Source organism: Nelumbo nucifera, chromosome 6 (genome assembly GCF_055504915.1).
Source record: "Nelumbo nucifera cultivar China Antique chromosome 6, China Antique-T2T, whole genome shotgun sequence".
NCBI classification, from domain to species: domain Eukaryota; kingdom Viridiplantae; phylum Streptophyta; class Magnoliopsida; order Proteales; family Nelumbonaceae; genus Nelumbo; species Nelumbo nucifera.
In genome coordinates, this window is record NC_142654.1 from 45,460,827 (window position 1) to 45,474,804 (window position 13,978).

The following is a 13,978-nucleotide window of genomic DNA, read 5'->3' on the forward strand; positions in this document are numbered from 1 at the left end:
TTGTTTTAAAAGCGCACGGAACAAGGGCCAATTTGCACCCAAGGCGCAAGGCAAAAAAAAATATTAAAAAAATGCTAAAAATCAAAAAATGTCAGAAAATTCAAAAAATGCCAAAAAATTCAAAAGAAATGCAAAAAAAATCAAAAATATTAAAGATAGTATTAATAAGAAATATAAACTTAATTTTAAAATTAATGGTTTAAAAAACTTGTTATATAAAAGTAAAATACATTAGCATAACAAGTGAAGCATATTCAAATGAAAATTTAAAAAAAAAATCAAACATATAAAACATTTTCAAGCATGTAAAGCCCATAGTCTCTTTTTTCCTCAATTGCATTATTTCAAGTAGCTAATGTGATGCAAAACATATTACATTCCCGATTCTACGAGTCACCTTTGTGCCACGCCCCTTGTATGCAGTGCTGCACCTAGGACCTGTGCGAGGCACCTACCCTAAAATGCACCTCACCTGTATGCCTAGGTGCGCTTGAGGCGTGCCTTTTAAATCACTTACCATAACATAAATAAATGACAAAATGTTTAATATTTCCATCCAAATTAATAAAGGCAAGCAAAGCACAATGAAAGTTACTAATACTCATCCCTAGAAGGAACAAGAGCTCTGAAACACAAGCAAATTCATCATCCCTTAAACACAAGCACAATGACCCGAGGGCTCCTTCACTTGTGCCTCTCTCTACTCTACCCCCTCTCCTCTCCAGTCTCCAATCTTTCCTATTAAAGAAATCTGGTCAAGGCCAATTCCTCTAAAAATAGTTGTGTTCTGTTGGGTATGGAAAACTTGCAAAAGCTAAAACCCTATATGTGCTTGTCCCCAAATTGGTGCATTGTGTAAAGTGAAGAGTGAGGAATGTCACCATTTGCTAATATCTTGCTCTTTTGTTGCCAATATTTGGAACTGGGTTTCATTATTATTTGGGTGCAGGTGGAACTTGTCTGTCTTTTGTTCCATCAGCCTTTGGGAAATTGATAGAGAGGGAAGCTAATGTGGAAGTGCACTAGAGCAGCTAGCTTGTGGACTTTATGAGAGGAGGGGAATGCTAGAATTTTTCAAGAAAAGGAAAGAAGCCTTGCTGAAGTAGAAGAGTTTATAATTACAAGGGCAACCTCTTGGCTAAAACCTTCAAACTTGTTTGTGGATTTCTCTTTTGACGATTTAAGGAGAAATTGCATAGTAGTGGCATCCATAGCCTCCACAAAGAACAAACTACAAGTAGAATCAGAACACACTCCGTAAGGAATGGTAAAACTGAATTTTGAAGGAAGCAGTCAAGGAAATCCAGGGTCCTCGGTCATAGGAGGGATTCTAAGAGATAAAGACAGCAAGGTGGTAGTGGGCTGGCTGACAAATCCAGAAATAGTTTTGTGGGGTTACAGGGATCTTTTGAAGAATGTTAACTGGCATACAAGAAATATGGCAGTTAGGTTTCAGTGGATTAGCAGATCTGCAAATGCAACCGCTTATTCTTTGGCAAAACAAGGCGTATCAAGGGTTGACCTGTTTTGGGCTACCTTATAATTGTAATTCAGGCTAGTGTGTGTTTATTTGCTTAATGCTAAGTTCCAGGGGGAGGTAACATCTCGTGCCCCCTCTTAAGTTGATTGTACACAATACACTCTTTCTATGGTTAATAAAACTGCACTCATTTATCAAAAAAAAAACTCATCCTTAAGGGACCATCCTCAGTTTACAAACCCACTTCATTGCCCACATCCCTCATACAAAAGATAATGAAGGATAATTTGATATTTAGTGAACCACTATCAATGGAAACGTTTTTTATCAATAACAGATCAATGGAAACAATTAATTTCTTGATTGACAAAATACCTACAAATTAAACTTTCTGAAATCAGATGCAAATGAAACATTAAGCAAGTACCTTGAAAATGTTGAAAGGCATCTGCTTCTGAATACGGAAGCTGCGAACTTTGTCATGATCCACTAGATCAAAATATATATCCCTTCCAATCTGTTCTACAAGATCCTCATTTCGAGCAACCTAGAGGTAATAATCAAATGCTTTAGCATAGAGTGTTCAATGATAGCTAATAACAAAGAAAGACAAGCTTGGAAGCCATAACCTTTATAATAGTATAAAGGTGTGCCTCTGCTTTTTCCTTTTTCTTGTGCTCCTTTTCTTCTTGTTCTTTCTTCAACCTTATCTGAAATATGTTATTGAAGACCCTCTATTAAAATCTTCACAGAAACAGTCAAGTTACAAATTCAAATCTACGATACATAGAAGTATCTTACCCTAAGGTGTTCAGCAATATCCTTCTCATCCACATTGCAAATTATTTTCTCCTTGTCACTTTCGCGTATATATACAAGCATATATGCATTTGAATACTTTGTGAACTTAAATGGAGTATTGTTGAAGCCAGGATTCGTTTGTGGTAACTGTCGAGCAAAAAGAGAAAAGGCAGCATAAAATAAAACAGTAATCAAGGTTACCATTGAGAAGCGCAAATTTTTCTTATCTAGATAGAGATGCATTTTTATATGCAAAAAGCACTTGTAAGTTTCATTAAAAATGTGTCACCTCTTCCTCACCGCCATACTGCTCCTCTAGTGCCCTCTTCATATCTTCTTTTGTTACTCGTTCATCATCAAATTTGAACCTAAAAGCAACAACCACTCAATCACTATCAGATTTTACAACACTAAAGAGCGCTAACACAGTCACAGTGATACAGGACCAAACATGACAGATAGAGATCCTAAATAGTGAAATTAAGATAAAGATCATTATCAAATAATGATTCAAGATATCTCTGATGTTTTGGGAGGGGTGGGCTAGATACAGACATAACTTTTGACCAAGGATTAAGGTATTAGTAAGATATGCCCGATACAGTGTATCATATGGGTATCAGAAGGCACCGATACTGGATACGCTATGACTGGAAGTGTATCCTTTCAGCCGTGCATATCGGCCCGATATGCCACCGTATCTGTGCGTATCGTATAGTATCATCCAATACGGTCCGATACTCAGCGATACGGAGGTGTATCGAGGGTCTGTAATAAAACGCGCTATAAAAATTAGAGGGTGGTGTGATTCGAACCCAAGACACCTACGCCCAATAATTAAACCCACCTTTAACCACTAAGCCAACATTCATTTTATGATAATAAGTGAAATACATTAACATTTATTCAATTTAATCTCCACAACCAATTCAAATCAATAGCATATATTATATTCAACCACCCTAACTATAAATTAAAAAAAATAAAATTTAAGGTTAATATTTTATAAACTAATAGAACATATAATCTATCAAATCCAAATTTATATCAAAAAATGATTTTTAACCTCAAGAAATTTATATAAATAAAATAACTATTTTAGTACTTAAAATTTATAAATTTGCACATGATATGTATCTTAAAAATTTTAGAAATTATTAATTAAAATTTAATTTGTATTAAATAACAATGTATTTATTATTTACAAATTATTTGAGAATATAATATAAATGAATCTACATTTATATCAAAAAATTAATAATTTAAAGAAATTAAAATATTAATAATGGAATAATTATTTTCGTAATTAAAAATTATGAATTTACATATGATATGTATGTTCGAAGTTTTAATAAATTTGATATATTTTAAGATTATATATTTTTGTAAATTATTAATTGATATTTTAATTTACATTTTATAGTGACATTTTTTGTTTACAAAAATAAAAAATAATAATATTTACCAAAAATTTGAGAATTAAATTTTTAGTTGACCTTTTTTATTAATGTTAAAATTAAAAAAAAAAATAAATATAAAATGATTAATATAATAATTCAAATATAATAGTTGCATATTTTTTTGCCTTGGACTTTAATAGAAAATAAAATAATAACAGTTGTGTATGTATTAATTTGTAAAAAACTATATAATATATGTCTTGGACTCTTGATTAATGTATGTATTATCAGTAAAGTTGTATGATATTTATGCATCCTAGTATAATAATTGTATTGTATTTTTTCATATATACCATAAAAATATACATTTCCTATGTATTTATACACTATTTGGGATTATTTTGACATTAGATTTAGTGATATTAACAATACTTATGGAATTTGTATGCATTTTCCTAACATATCCAAGTGTTTCCATATTTTCGTTTGTATCCATGTATTTATACACTATTTGTGATTATTTTGACATTAGATTTAGTGATGTTAATATACTTATGGAATTTGTATGCATTTTCCGAACATATCCAAGTGTTTCCATATTTTCGTCTGTATCGATGTGTTTCCAAAGTGTATCTATATCCGTATCTGATACTTTAATCCTTGCTTTTGACATTTTTTGCATAAAGTGGCCACTCTCAGGCACAAAACCATGTTCTCGTGATTGTCAACCTCAAATTTACCATTACACCATTCAATGGCCCTCAATAACAAAGGTGTATTAAAAGTATGCATAACAATAAATATATGGAAGCAAAATAGCTACTTTAAACATTTAAAACTCCGACATGAACAATACAACTGGAAAATAGTAAAGAAAAAGAGACCAAACGATAGAGGGGATGTTTGGGAAAAAAACCATAAATATAGTACAGATGATCAATCGAAAACAGTTTATAGTTCAATCAGCATGGAAACAATTGCTAGAGATGAGGAATATCAAATTACTCAATCTAAATGAGGAAAACAGAGTTCTTAAAATCATGTGTATAGGATACTTCCATTGCAGGTGTCTGCACTTAATAGCCCATTTTTACCACCTAAAATAGTGCAGCTACAGAAAAATGCTTTTTTGCTATGGTTGAATGCATTTGATTAACCAGCAATTTTTCCCAAAGTTAACAACAGCCAAACAAAAATATTCAGTGAACAAGCTCTAGCTATACCTACCACTGATCAGAGAGAGTGGGCCTGATAAAAGCATAATAATGTCCACCATGCACCCCACCACTGTGAACCAAAACACTGCAAACAAACAAAAGTAAGAACCTGAACATAACAAAATAAAAAATTGACAAACACAAATATATATTCCTCTCTTAGTCAAAGATATCATACTTAACCAACCCATCCCAACTTAAATTATATAAATTACTCCTCTGAGAACTAGTATTGTAGGGGAAGCATCATGAAGGTACCTGTGGAGCGTGTAAAGGTTGCGAACTCTTCGATCGGCTTCAGGTGACAGGTATTTTCCATTCTCTCTATCGAGGTCTAGTTCCAGAGGGAACTCATAACGGTCATTTATCTAAACCAAACAAAGCAATTCCGGGAATTAAACCTATTCTCAACAGAATCATAGACTATACAAAAAGTATAATTGTGAAAATGCTTTTGCTTAAGGGAAAAATCATCTTACACCCCAAACTACAAAGAAAGGAATGATATAATCAGAGAAAACGAAAGAAAAATAAAACCTGTCACTAAATACAAGTAGATATCAAATACAAAACAGAGATAACAAGTAGAAATTGATTAAAAAGACATTTCAAGAGATTGTGTAATTTATCTCACCAGGAAAGATGATGAAAACAGTTGTAGCATTCAACGCAGAAATACAGAAAACAGAGAGAAAACAAACATCTTTTGGGTAAAAAGATTGCAGAAAATCAAGTTTTGGGCTTTCCTGTTATTTCTATCACAGAGCAGCCACCATTCTATGGACTCCCATAAGCATCCATGACACTGTAAGGTCAAAATTAAGGTAACTTTCTAAGTCAAGTAAAAGAGGAACTTAGATTCGATTCAAGTTTCTAGCAATGTGATTCCTTTAGGCAGCCAACTCTCCAGAATTTCGACTATATTATATTCTATTAGGAAGAAATATTTCTTCATCAAAAACAAAAAGAATTTATTAAATGCAACAACAACAGAAAGATCAAAGGCGGAAGCCATAGTTCTAGGTGTAGACCTCAAAGAGGCAACCTTCTCCTACAAGAAGTTGAATTCTGGCCGCCTTGTAGATGGATCACCTTGACAGTGAAAAAGCACCTAGGTGTTAGCAAGATGCATTTTTTTTTTTGATAATTATGTTAGCAAGATACATTGGCTACACTAATTTCAAGGAACTAAGATTAAATCACATTGCCTTTTTATCTTTCAATAAAGTTCTCTTTCAGTTTTCATCACAAGAACTGAGATTAAATCTAAAAAAGAACATCTGATGCACATGTACACGTTTTTGTATATAAAGCATAGACATGCATGTGCACGCCCATAAGTCAAAACTTCTAGAAAATAGTGAAGAATATTATGGGATAACAACTACGAAAAGAATTGTTAAAAAATATAACCAGAGATAGCAAAATCTCCTTCAACCAACACTCAGGTGCAGGGCAAGTCAATACTTATTTCAAACCAAAAATAGATCTCTACAAAATCAAGACACAATATGTGTCTTTATTAATCAATTTCATCCATAAGAGAAAAACCTGCAGGTTCAAGATAAGCATCCACCTCTTGACAGTCGTCAATCTAGAAAATAGATAAGGGAATACCTCCTTCTTGTAAGCAAAACCTTAATACTCTTGGTCATCTCGGACACAAGGAACCAGTATATATCAAAGAAGCATGAAAATGAAAGAGAAAGGAGAAATTACTTTGAAGTTAGTAGATGTAAAAACAAAACAGGGAAAATCTAGACCAGAAAAAGGAAGAAAGAAACACAAAAGGACAAGCCAATATGGACAAATGCAATGGAAAGGGAAATAGGTCAAGAGTGGGTGGAAGGAACTGTATAAATCATACAGCAGAAATGAAAAATAAGAAATAGGTAACACCTATGGTACACCTAATTTAGGCAAACAAATTGGCTACTTAAAAAAAGATTAGAGGGTTAGGCAATGAGAGGAAAAATAAAGGAAAGAAAAGGCTCCTTAAAAGGTAACACCTCTTAAGCCTCCTTAAGAGGAAAAATAAAGGAAAATAAAGGAAGGAAATAGGTAACACCTCTTAAGCCTCCTTAAGAGGAAGAGGTGAGGAGGAAGAAAAGGAAGGGGGGATCTCATTTTCTTTATTTTTAATGAAAATATTTATATTAAGAAGAATAAAGATGCATAGCACTAGTTGAAGGGGAGGTTCTTGTCAAAATTGGGCTGCATTGAAAAGGGGGGTGGGGCCTAGGGGGCGAAGCCCCCCAGCCAAAGGGGTCAAGGGTGGACCACTTTCTTTCCTCTTATCTTTTCTTCCCTTCCCTTCCCTTTTTCTATTTTTTCTTCTCTTTCTTTCTTTTTCTTTCCCTTCCCGTCCCTTTCGCCCCCCAACCAAAGGGGTCGAGGGCGAACCACTTTCTTTCCTCTTTTCTTCCCTTCCCTTTCCTTTTCTCTTTCTTTCTTTTTCTTTCCCTTCCCTTCCCTTTCTTTTCCTTTCCCTTTTTTATTCTTTTTTTTCCTTTTTTTCTGTCATTTTATATGAGGTGTGCATGAAGCATACGGCTCAGAGGTGTCAGCACCTCTGACATACACCTCAGGGCGTTTTGGGAGCACCTCGCCTAGAGGCACGCCCCATGCCTTTTAAAACGCTGGTTTAAATTATAAGCATAATAACTAAATAGAGAAATTACCTACTGAAACATCAAACCTAAGGTTAACTTATCAGAACATAACAATAAGCCAAATAAGGCACATTTAGGTTCAGCTGAGCTTCATCTGTGGACCTAGGCAACCCTTTTTTTTATCAGCAACACAAATTGAATCATTAATTTTAAAATAAAGAAATACAACAAGAAGTTGTGGGCAGAGACAACAAGCCCAAGAAGAACTCTCCCAATATTTACAAAACAGCCCAAAACACAGATTGTCTCTGAATTCCTTGTTTAGCTAAACCATCAGCCATACTGTTTGCAGATCTCCTAATCCACTTATTTGGATCATCATGTCTTTAGATATCTATTTGACGTGCCTGAACTCATTCCTTAGCTGCCATATTACTCCTTCCCCTTTTTCAGCCAACCCACAACTATTTTCCAATCACCTTCAATAATCAGCCTATCAATCCTCATTTCTTTAGCTTTCTCTACTCCATACACTGCTGCCATCAGTTCTGATCTTACCACATCTCCATGTTGAATAGGACTTGAATACATGGCTAGAATGTTTCCATCTTCTTCCCTGATTACCCCACCAATACCTAATGGTCCAGGATTACCCATGCAGCTACCATCAAAGTTCAATTTCTTCCATCCAACAAATGGAGGTGACCAGGCCTCATGTACTTTTTGTCTTCGAGAAGAAGAGTAAACTATTAGTCCCCACCAGCTGAAGAAATCTTCAACCTTAAAGTCAGCAAAGAGAATTAAAGTTTTCATCCAATGTGCCACCGTCTAGTGCATCTCCCCATTATCCTGCCTCTTCTTTTAGAGCAACTAAAAATATGAGAGCTAAACAATCTTTCCAAACTATCAGGGGAAAGCCATCTGCAAACCAAAAAGAGATGAAAACCACTCCCAAATAAAGATAGCAAAAGGATAGGATATTAATAGATGAAAAGCAGACCATACAACTTACATAAGAAGCACCAACTTGGGGACCAACAGTAATTTGGTCTTTTCCTCTAAAACAAGTCATATGTGTTAATGGAGCCATGATACACTTCCCAACAGAAAGCATTGACTCCTGGAGGAATAGGCTGAGACCAAATCTCCTTAACAGGGAAAGGAGAAAGAGAGGTGGCTACAAGAGAGTTCAGAAAAGACTTGCAAGAAAATGCCCATGTTTGATTAAGGGCCCACACTCTAGAATCTGAACCACCATTCCCCAAGACCACTGAATTCAACAGGCTAAGCAAAGCAGAAACTCTAGATATTTAAGATTATCTGAGGTTTCTAGTAAAGCCCGGACTCCAATTCAAGCCTGATTAGGATGAGGATGAGCTGATAAAATCAGAAACAAGTTTTCCTTTAAATCTAGAGAGATCAAAGAGAGAAGGAAAGACGGAAACCCCCGACCCAAATATCCTCCCAAAACCTAATTCTCTGACCCAAAGACAAGTCATACCTTATGTGAGTGAGGAACACAGGAAGAATGTTGTGGATATCCAAGGAGCAGCCAAAGTAGCTCTATGCAAGCAACCCGCATCCCACCCATTGTTAAACCTAATTCTCTGACCCAAAGACAAGTCATACCTTATGTGAGTGAGGAACACAGGAAGAATGTTGTGGATAGCCTTCCAAGGAGCAGCCAAAGTAGCTCTCCCACCCATTGTTTGGCAGCCCATGGACTTCTCATTTTCTTTAGGGAAACTTTTGATTACTCAACAAAGCCATATATTTCAACTTAACATTTCCAATGCCCAGTCCCCCTTCCTCCTTCAACTAACCAAGTGATCTTTCTTCCCTTCCCCATGTTCCCAAATGAAATCTCTCATAATCTTTTCAGTCCTTACCACTGCTTGGGGCATCCTAAAAACCGACCTGTAGTACACAAGAGATTTGCTAGGGTGGAGTTGATCAATGTAATTCCCCCTCCCAACGAAATATAATTCCCTTTGCAGCTTGCTAGCCTTCTCTCAAACCTTTCCACTAATAGGCATAGTTTTCAAGGCATCTAGGCAATTCTAGGCGACACTGGGGCGCCTAGTCGTCTAGGCGATAAATATCTTATAATATAAAAAACTGACTTTTGGCTAGTTTCCTAGTTGTAAATACCATTCAGCATGTATGTTAATTGAAAAAAATAGCAATTGTCTTTATTAAGAACATTTAAATTTCAAAAATTACAGTGGCATTATTAAAAATTAAATTAATGATAATAAATAAATATTTTAGACTAAGAAATATGGAAATTTCCCACTTTCTTGTATTAAAAAAATTATATTTAAAATATAAAATAATATTAATATATATATTTATATATTATGGTCAAGTCGTTCAATTTTGGTCAGTTTACAAATGGCCAAAGCAAAATTGATCCAACCTCGTCAGGTTGGGAGATTATTGGACTAAAATCGACCGAAAATACTAGAAAACTGACCAGCTCGGGTCGAGTTGATTGGGTTGGTCGGTTTCATTAGTTTGATGAGCAACCCTAGCTAAAATTAATTATTGTTATTTTTTGTATTGTAAAAAAATCATTAAAAGTACTATATAAAATATAAATAATTATTAACTATTTAAAAAGTTAAAAATATAAAATAATTCTATACTCTTATGTGCTTCTATTGTTTAGCTTTCGCTTAACAAATCCCGTGCATCGCACGGGTCCTGGCTAATAGAATAATAAACGAACAAACTCTGTGTAGGGCACCAAGGGAAACAAAAGGTTGTTTGAAATGCCACCAATAAATAATCTAAACAAATTAAAATTCAATGGTTGCAGCTTTGGCAACCAGGGAGCTTTAGGAATGGAAGGAGTTTTCAGAAACAATGGTGTCATCATCTTGACCATGTATTCTTGTACAATCAGGAATAGTCACTCACATAGTTGTCAAGGCATCGCCTAGGCAACTAGGCACCCTTGGTTGGGTGCCTTGCCCAAATGCCTTTTAGCAATTAGGCGCCCTTCTAGGCAACTAGGCACCCACGTAGGCGACTAAGCGCCCGCCTAGGAAACAAAAATGACAAGGCAGGCGCCTTTTATAATATCATTTATATTGTTGCATCTTATTAATGTATGTGTTAATACATTTTATTATATGCTATATACATCAATTATGCTTTGTTTTAATGTTTTACTATTGAAATTTAAAAGATCAAAGGGTTTTGAGAAGAGAAAAAGAAAGAAGGAAAGAAAAGAAAGAGGAAAGAAAGAATAGAATAATAAAGTTATTTTTTCTATTCTCTCTCTCTCTCTAATTAAATAAAACAGAAACTCCATCCTTGTTTTTTTCTATTTTACTTTCCATCTTGAATATTTATCATATAAAGTTGATAACCATCTTTAGTTGCTAATTAATATGAATTTTCTCTATTAAATACTTATTATAGTAGTATTATTTTTGAAAATAATGAAATTAATATACGTAAAAGATTTTTATCTTTTAGATGTGATAATTTGCCCCATTTTTAGAGGAAATTTAATGTTCTTAATAAAGAGAAATGCTATTTTTTCAATTAACATACATGCTGAATGGTATATAAAACTAGGAAACTAGCCAAAAGTCAGATTTTTATATTATAAAATTGTTATTGCCTAGGCGACTAGGCGCCCCAGTGTCGCCCAGAATCGCCTAGACACCTTGGAAACTATGGTCACTCAAAAAGGGTGGAGCTGTTGGCAGTCCTACATGCACTAAGGTTAAGTAAAAGATGTAATGATAGAGATGTGGTGGAACCGTGGAAGGCAACAGTCGACTTATATTGGAATTGCTCACAAATTAAACAAGTTGTGTATGCGGAAATACAGGCATTAGGCATATAATGAGAGAACCACATCCTTTAGCTTTGAAAACAAGAACAACTTTCTCTTGCATTAAAAAGGTCTGCTAACAGTTGTCAAATGTATTGGCCAGGCAAGGGCCAATAGAAGTGGATTGTTTAGGGGAGTCATCGCTTAAACAGCAATTATTGGCATATGTAAAAAAAAATGAAGAGAGGAAGAAGCAAGAGATAGCCAAATGTAAAAGGGTGTCGTTGCACATTGCAATTTGTACTACATTCTTTTTGAACATTAATAAACCCCATTTCAGTTACTGATTAAAAAAAATAGAAGGAATTTTGAAGGATGTTCCAATCACTCCCAAAAAATTTGCAGAGACGTATTGATTCACTTAGCAATGAGATTGTTGGACAAGATGCAGATGAACATCAAAAGCAACCAGGATGAGATCATTAGACACTAAGATTGACAACTTTCTACATATTATTTTCCCTTACATGCATATGATAAGGAAACACCTTCTAGTGTAATTGTAAAAAAGGGCATCCCAGTACACGAGGCTCCCGCCAATGCAGGATCTAGGGAGGGACAGATGTAATGCAGCCCTACTCCTGCACATACAGAGAGCCGTTTCCAAGATTTGAACCCTGGTCACCCAGGTCACAATGGAGCAACTAACCGTTGCACCAAGGCCCACCATCACATCTAGTATAATAGTAAAGCTGTTACATCATTGTATGTTCATGAAATCTATTATTTCCTATTAAAACCAAAACAAATAAAAAATCAAAACTAATATATTCACCAAAAGTGGAAAAAATAGTTAGAATACACAAAAAAAAAATAAACAAATAATGGTTCAAGTAATATCACTAACCTTGACCATAGTATCTCGCATGAAATCATATTCAAATCGTTTGAGCTGAAGTTGAAGGACAGGAGGAAAATCAATGAAAAGGACCCCCTTTCTAGCATCCTGAAAGAATCAAATAGTAGTAGTCCCTTTAATAACCATCTTCAAGCAGCATACTTAATCCAATCCAAATGAAAAGAAAAGATAAATAAAAAGATGCTAAATGTCATAATTTTTGTTCAATTACCAGAATTAAGCATTAAACTAAATCAGTTCACATGGCTAAAAGCTAGAAAATTTTATTATTAATTTTAATAAATCACAAGTTATTCAAACAAATCACTGCATTGAAAATTAAGACATTTGTATTTTCTCATTTAATACAATGTAGATTTTTATTTTGATTGGCAAATATAACTAGATAATATTGCATGCCACCACCATCACAACCTATTACCTACCCCCCAAAAAAACGAATAAAAATGCTCAAACAACCAGCAAACCCTCTACGCAAGGAGGGAGTCATAATACAAGAAATTCCAAACGAGTAGAAGATCATTATAAAGGAGATCTAAATTGATTTGTGGGGAAAGCAAGTGTAGGGTACAATATGTGCATGGAGGATTTTGGTTTGAGGCAAGGTTCAAAATATTGCAACGTTGATGTTCAAACACTAAACACCCCCCAACATGTCCATCATTAAAAAACTCAGACAGAAAAAAAAAGTTTCAACTATTTGAATCACATTATGTGAAAAAAAAATGTGCATCATGCATGTCAGTATTTTAAACCATGGTCATTGGAGAAGAATGAAACAAGAGATATAGTTTTAAAATCTGTAACAGCTAATAATATGACAATACTAAAGACATTTTAAAAAGAATGAACATTTAACAACATTTTTTTGATAAATGAACATTTAATAACGTTTTTTAATAATAAGAAGAATAAAATAAGGCTTTCATTAAATATAAAAGAGGTTACAATTTCACATGAATGAACACTTAATAGCATTTAAAAGTGGGTCAAACTCAAGTCAAATAGATTTTTCCTTACTACAAGACTAAAATAAATCAGGTGTAAAGACTTGTTATTCCAAAAAGAAAGTTACCAAATGGAAGAAAAATAGAAAAGAAAATAGATGCCCAAGAAATGTTTTAAGGACTCACAATTTAAGGGCCCATAATTTGAAAGGGCTAGAAGAACATGGATTGTAGTAGCAACTAGTAAGAAATGATTTAAGGGCTCATAATTTAACAACATGTATGAAACTGAAGAGAACGGAATAATGAAACAGGATTCATGTAGCCAACCCCATATGGTTGAAACTTGAAACAAGGCTTAGATAATGATGACTACAATAACTATAACAATGTTCTCCCTTTATCCTCTTGTTCAATTTCTGCAACAAAGGAAAATATTTCATTTGAAACTATTTCTATCTTTCAAATCAGAGTAATCCACTCAGAGAAGGCAAAGCACAAGGGAGGAATACCATGATCTAATGAGAACGGAAAGAGCTTATTAATAAACTGTATAGCTGGTGCAATGGCAAAACAAGGGGCAAATGGGATTCAATTATTTTGCAGTCAATTGTCTGAATGTTGAATGTAATGAGAAAAGGAAAGGACTAGGTGGCAAATACTAGTCTAAAGCTAAGGAATATATGGCATGTATTATATGTGACATTTTATGTTTCATGTTTAATAAAATTTAACAGTTACCCATCAAATGAATAAGATAAATTAATATGCTATCGATGGTATGTTCGCATTTAACGTACCATTTGCTTGGG

General features: G+C 34.2%; 1 protein-coding gene across 9 annotated transcripts in view; it reads right to left on the bottom strand.

Moving 5' to 3' along the window:
• The window catches only part of LOC104587807 (ubiquitin C-terminal hydrolase 12-like), a 57,547-nt gene that overhangs the window by 40,736 nt on the left and 2,833 nt on the right, over window positions 1-13,978 (bottom strand). For 8 of the 9 annotated variants that reach the window (XM_088890075.1, XM_088890073.1, XM_088890074.1 and 5 more), the window contains exons 9-15: window positions 12,208-12,306; window positions 5,157-5,266; window positions 4,909-4,983; window positions 2,571-2,649; window positions 2,282-2,428; window positions 2,110-2,190; window positions 1,908-2,027 (exon numbers count right to left, since the gene is read on the bottom strand). In XM_088890075.1, the coding sequence (XP_088746201.1) occupies window positions 1,908-2,027; window positions 2,110-2,190; window positions 2,282-2,428; window positions 2,571-2,649; window positions 4,909-4,983; window positions 5,157-5,266; window positions 12,208-12,306 (711 nt within the window). The remainder of the gene's footprint in view (window positions 1-1,907; window positions 2,028-2,109; window positions 2,191-2,281; window positions 2,429-2,570; window positions 2,650-4,908; window positions 4,984-5,156; window positions 5,267-12,207; window positions 12,307-13,978) is intronic. The other variant, XM_088890079.1, reaches the window with a different exon arrangement.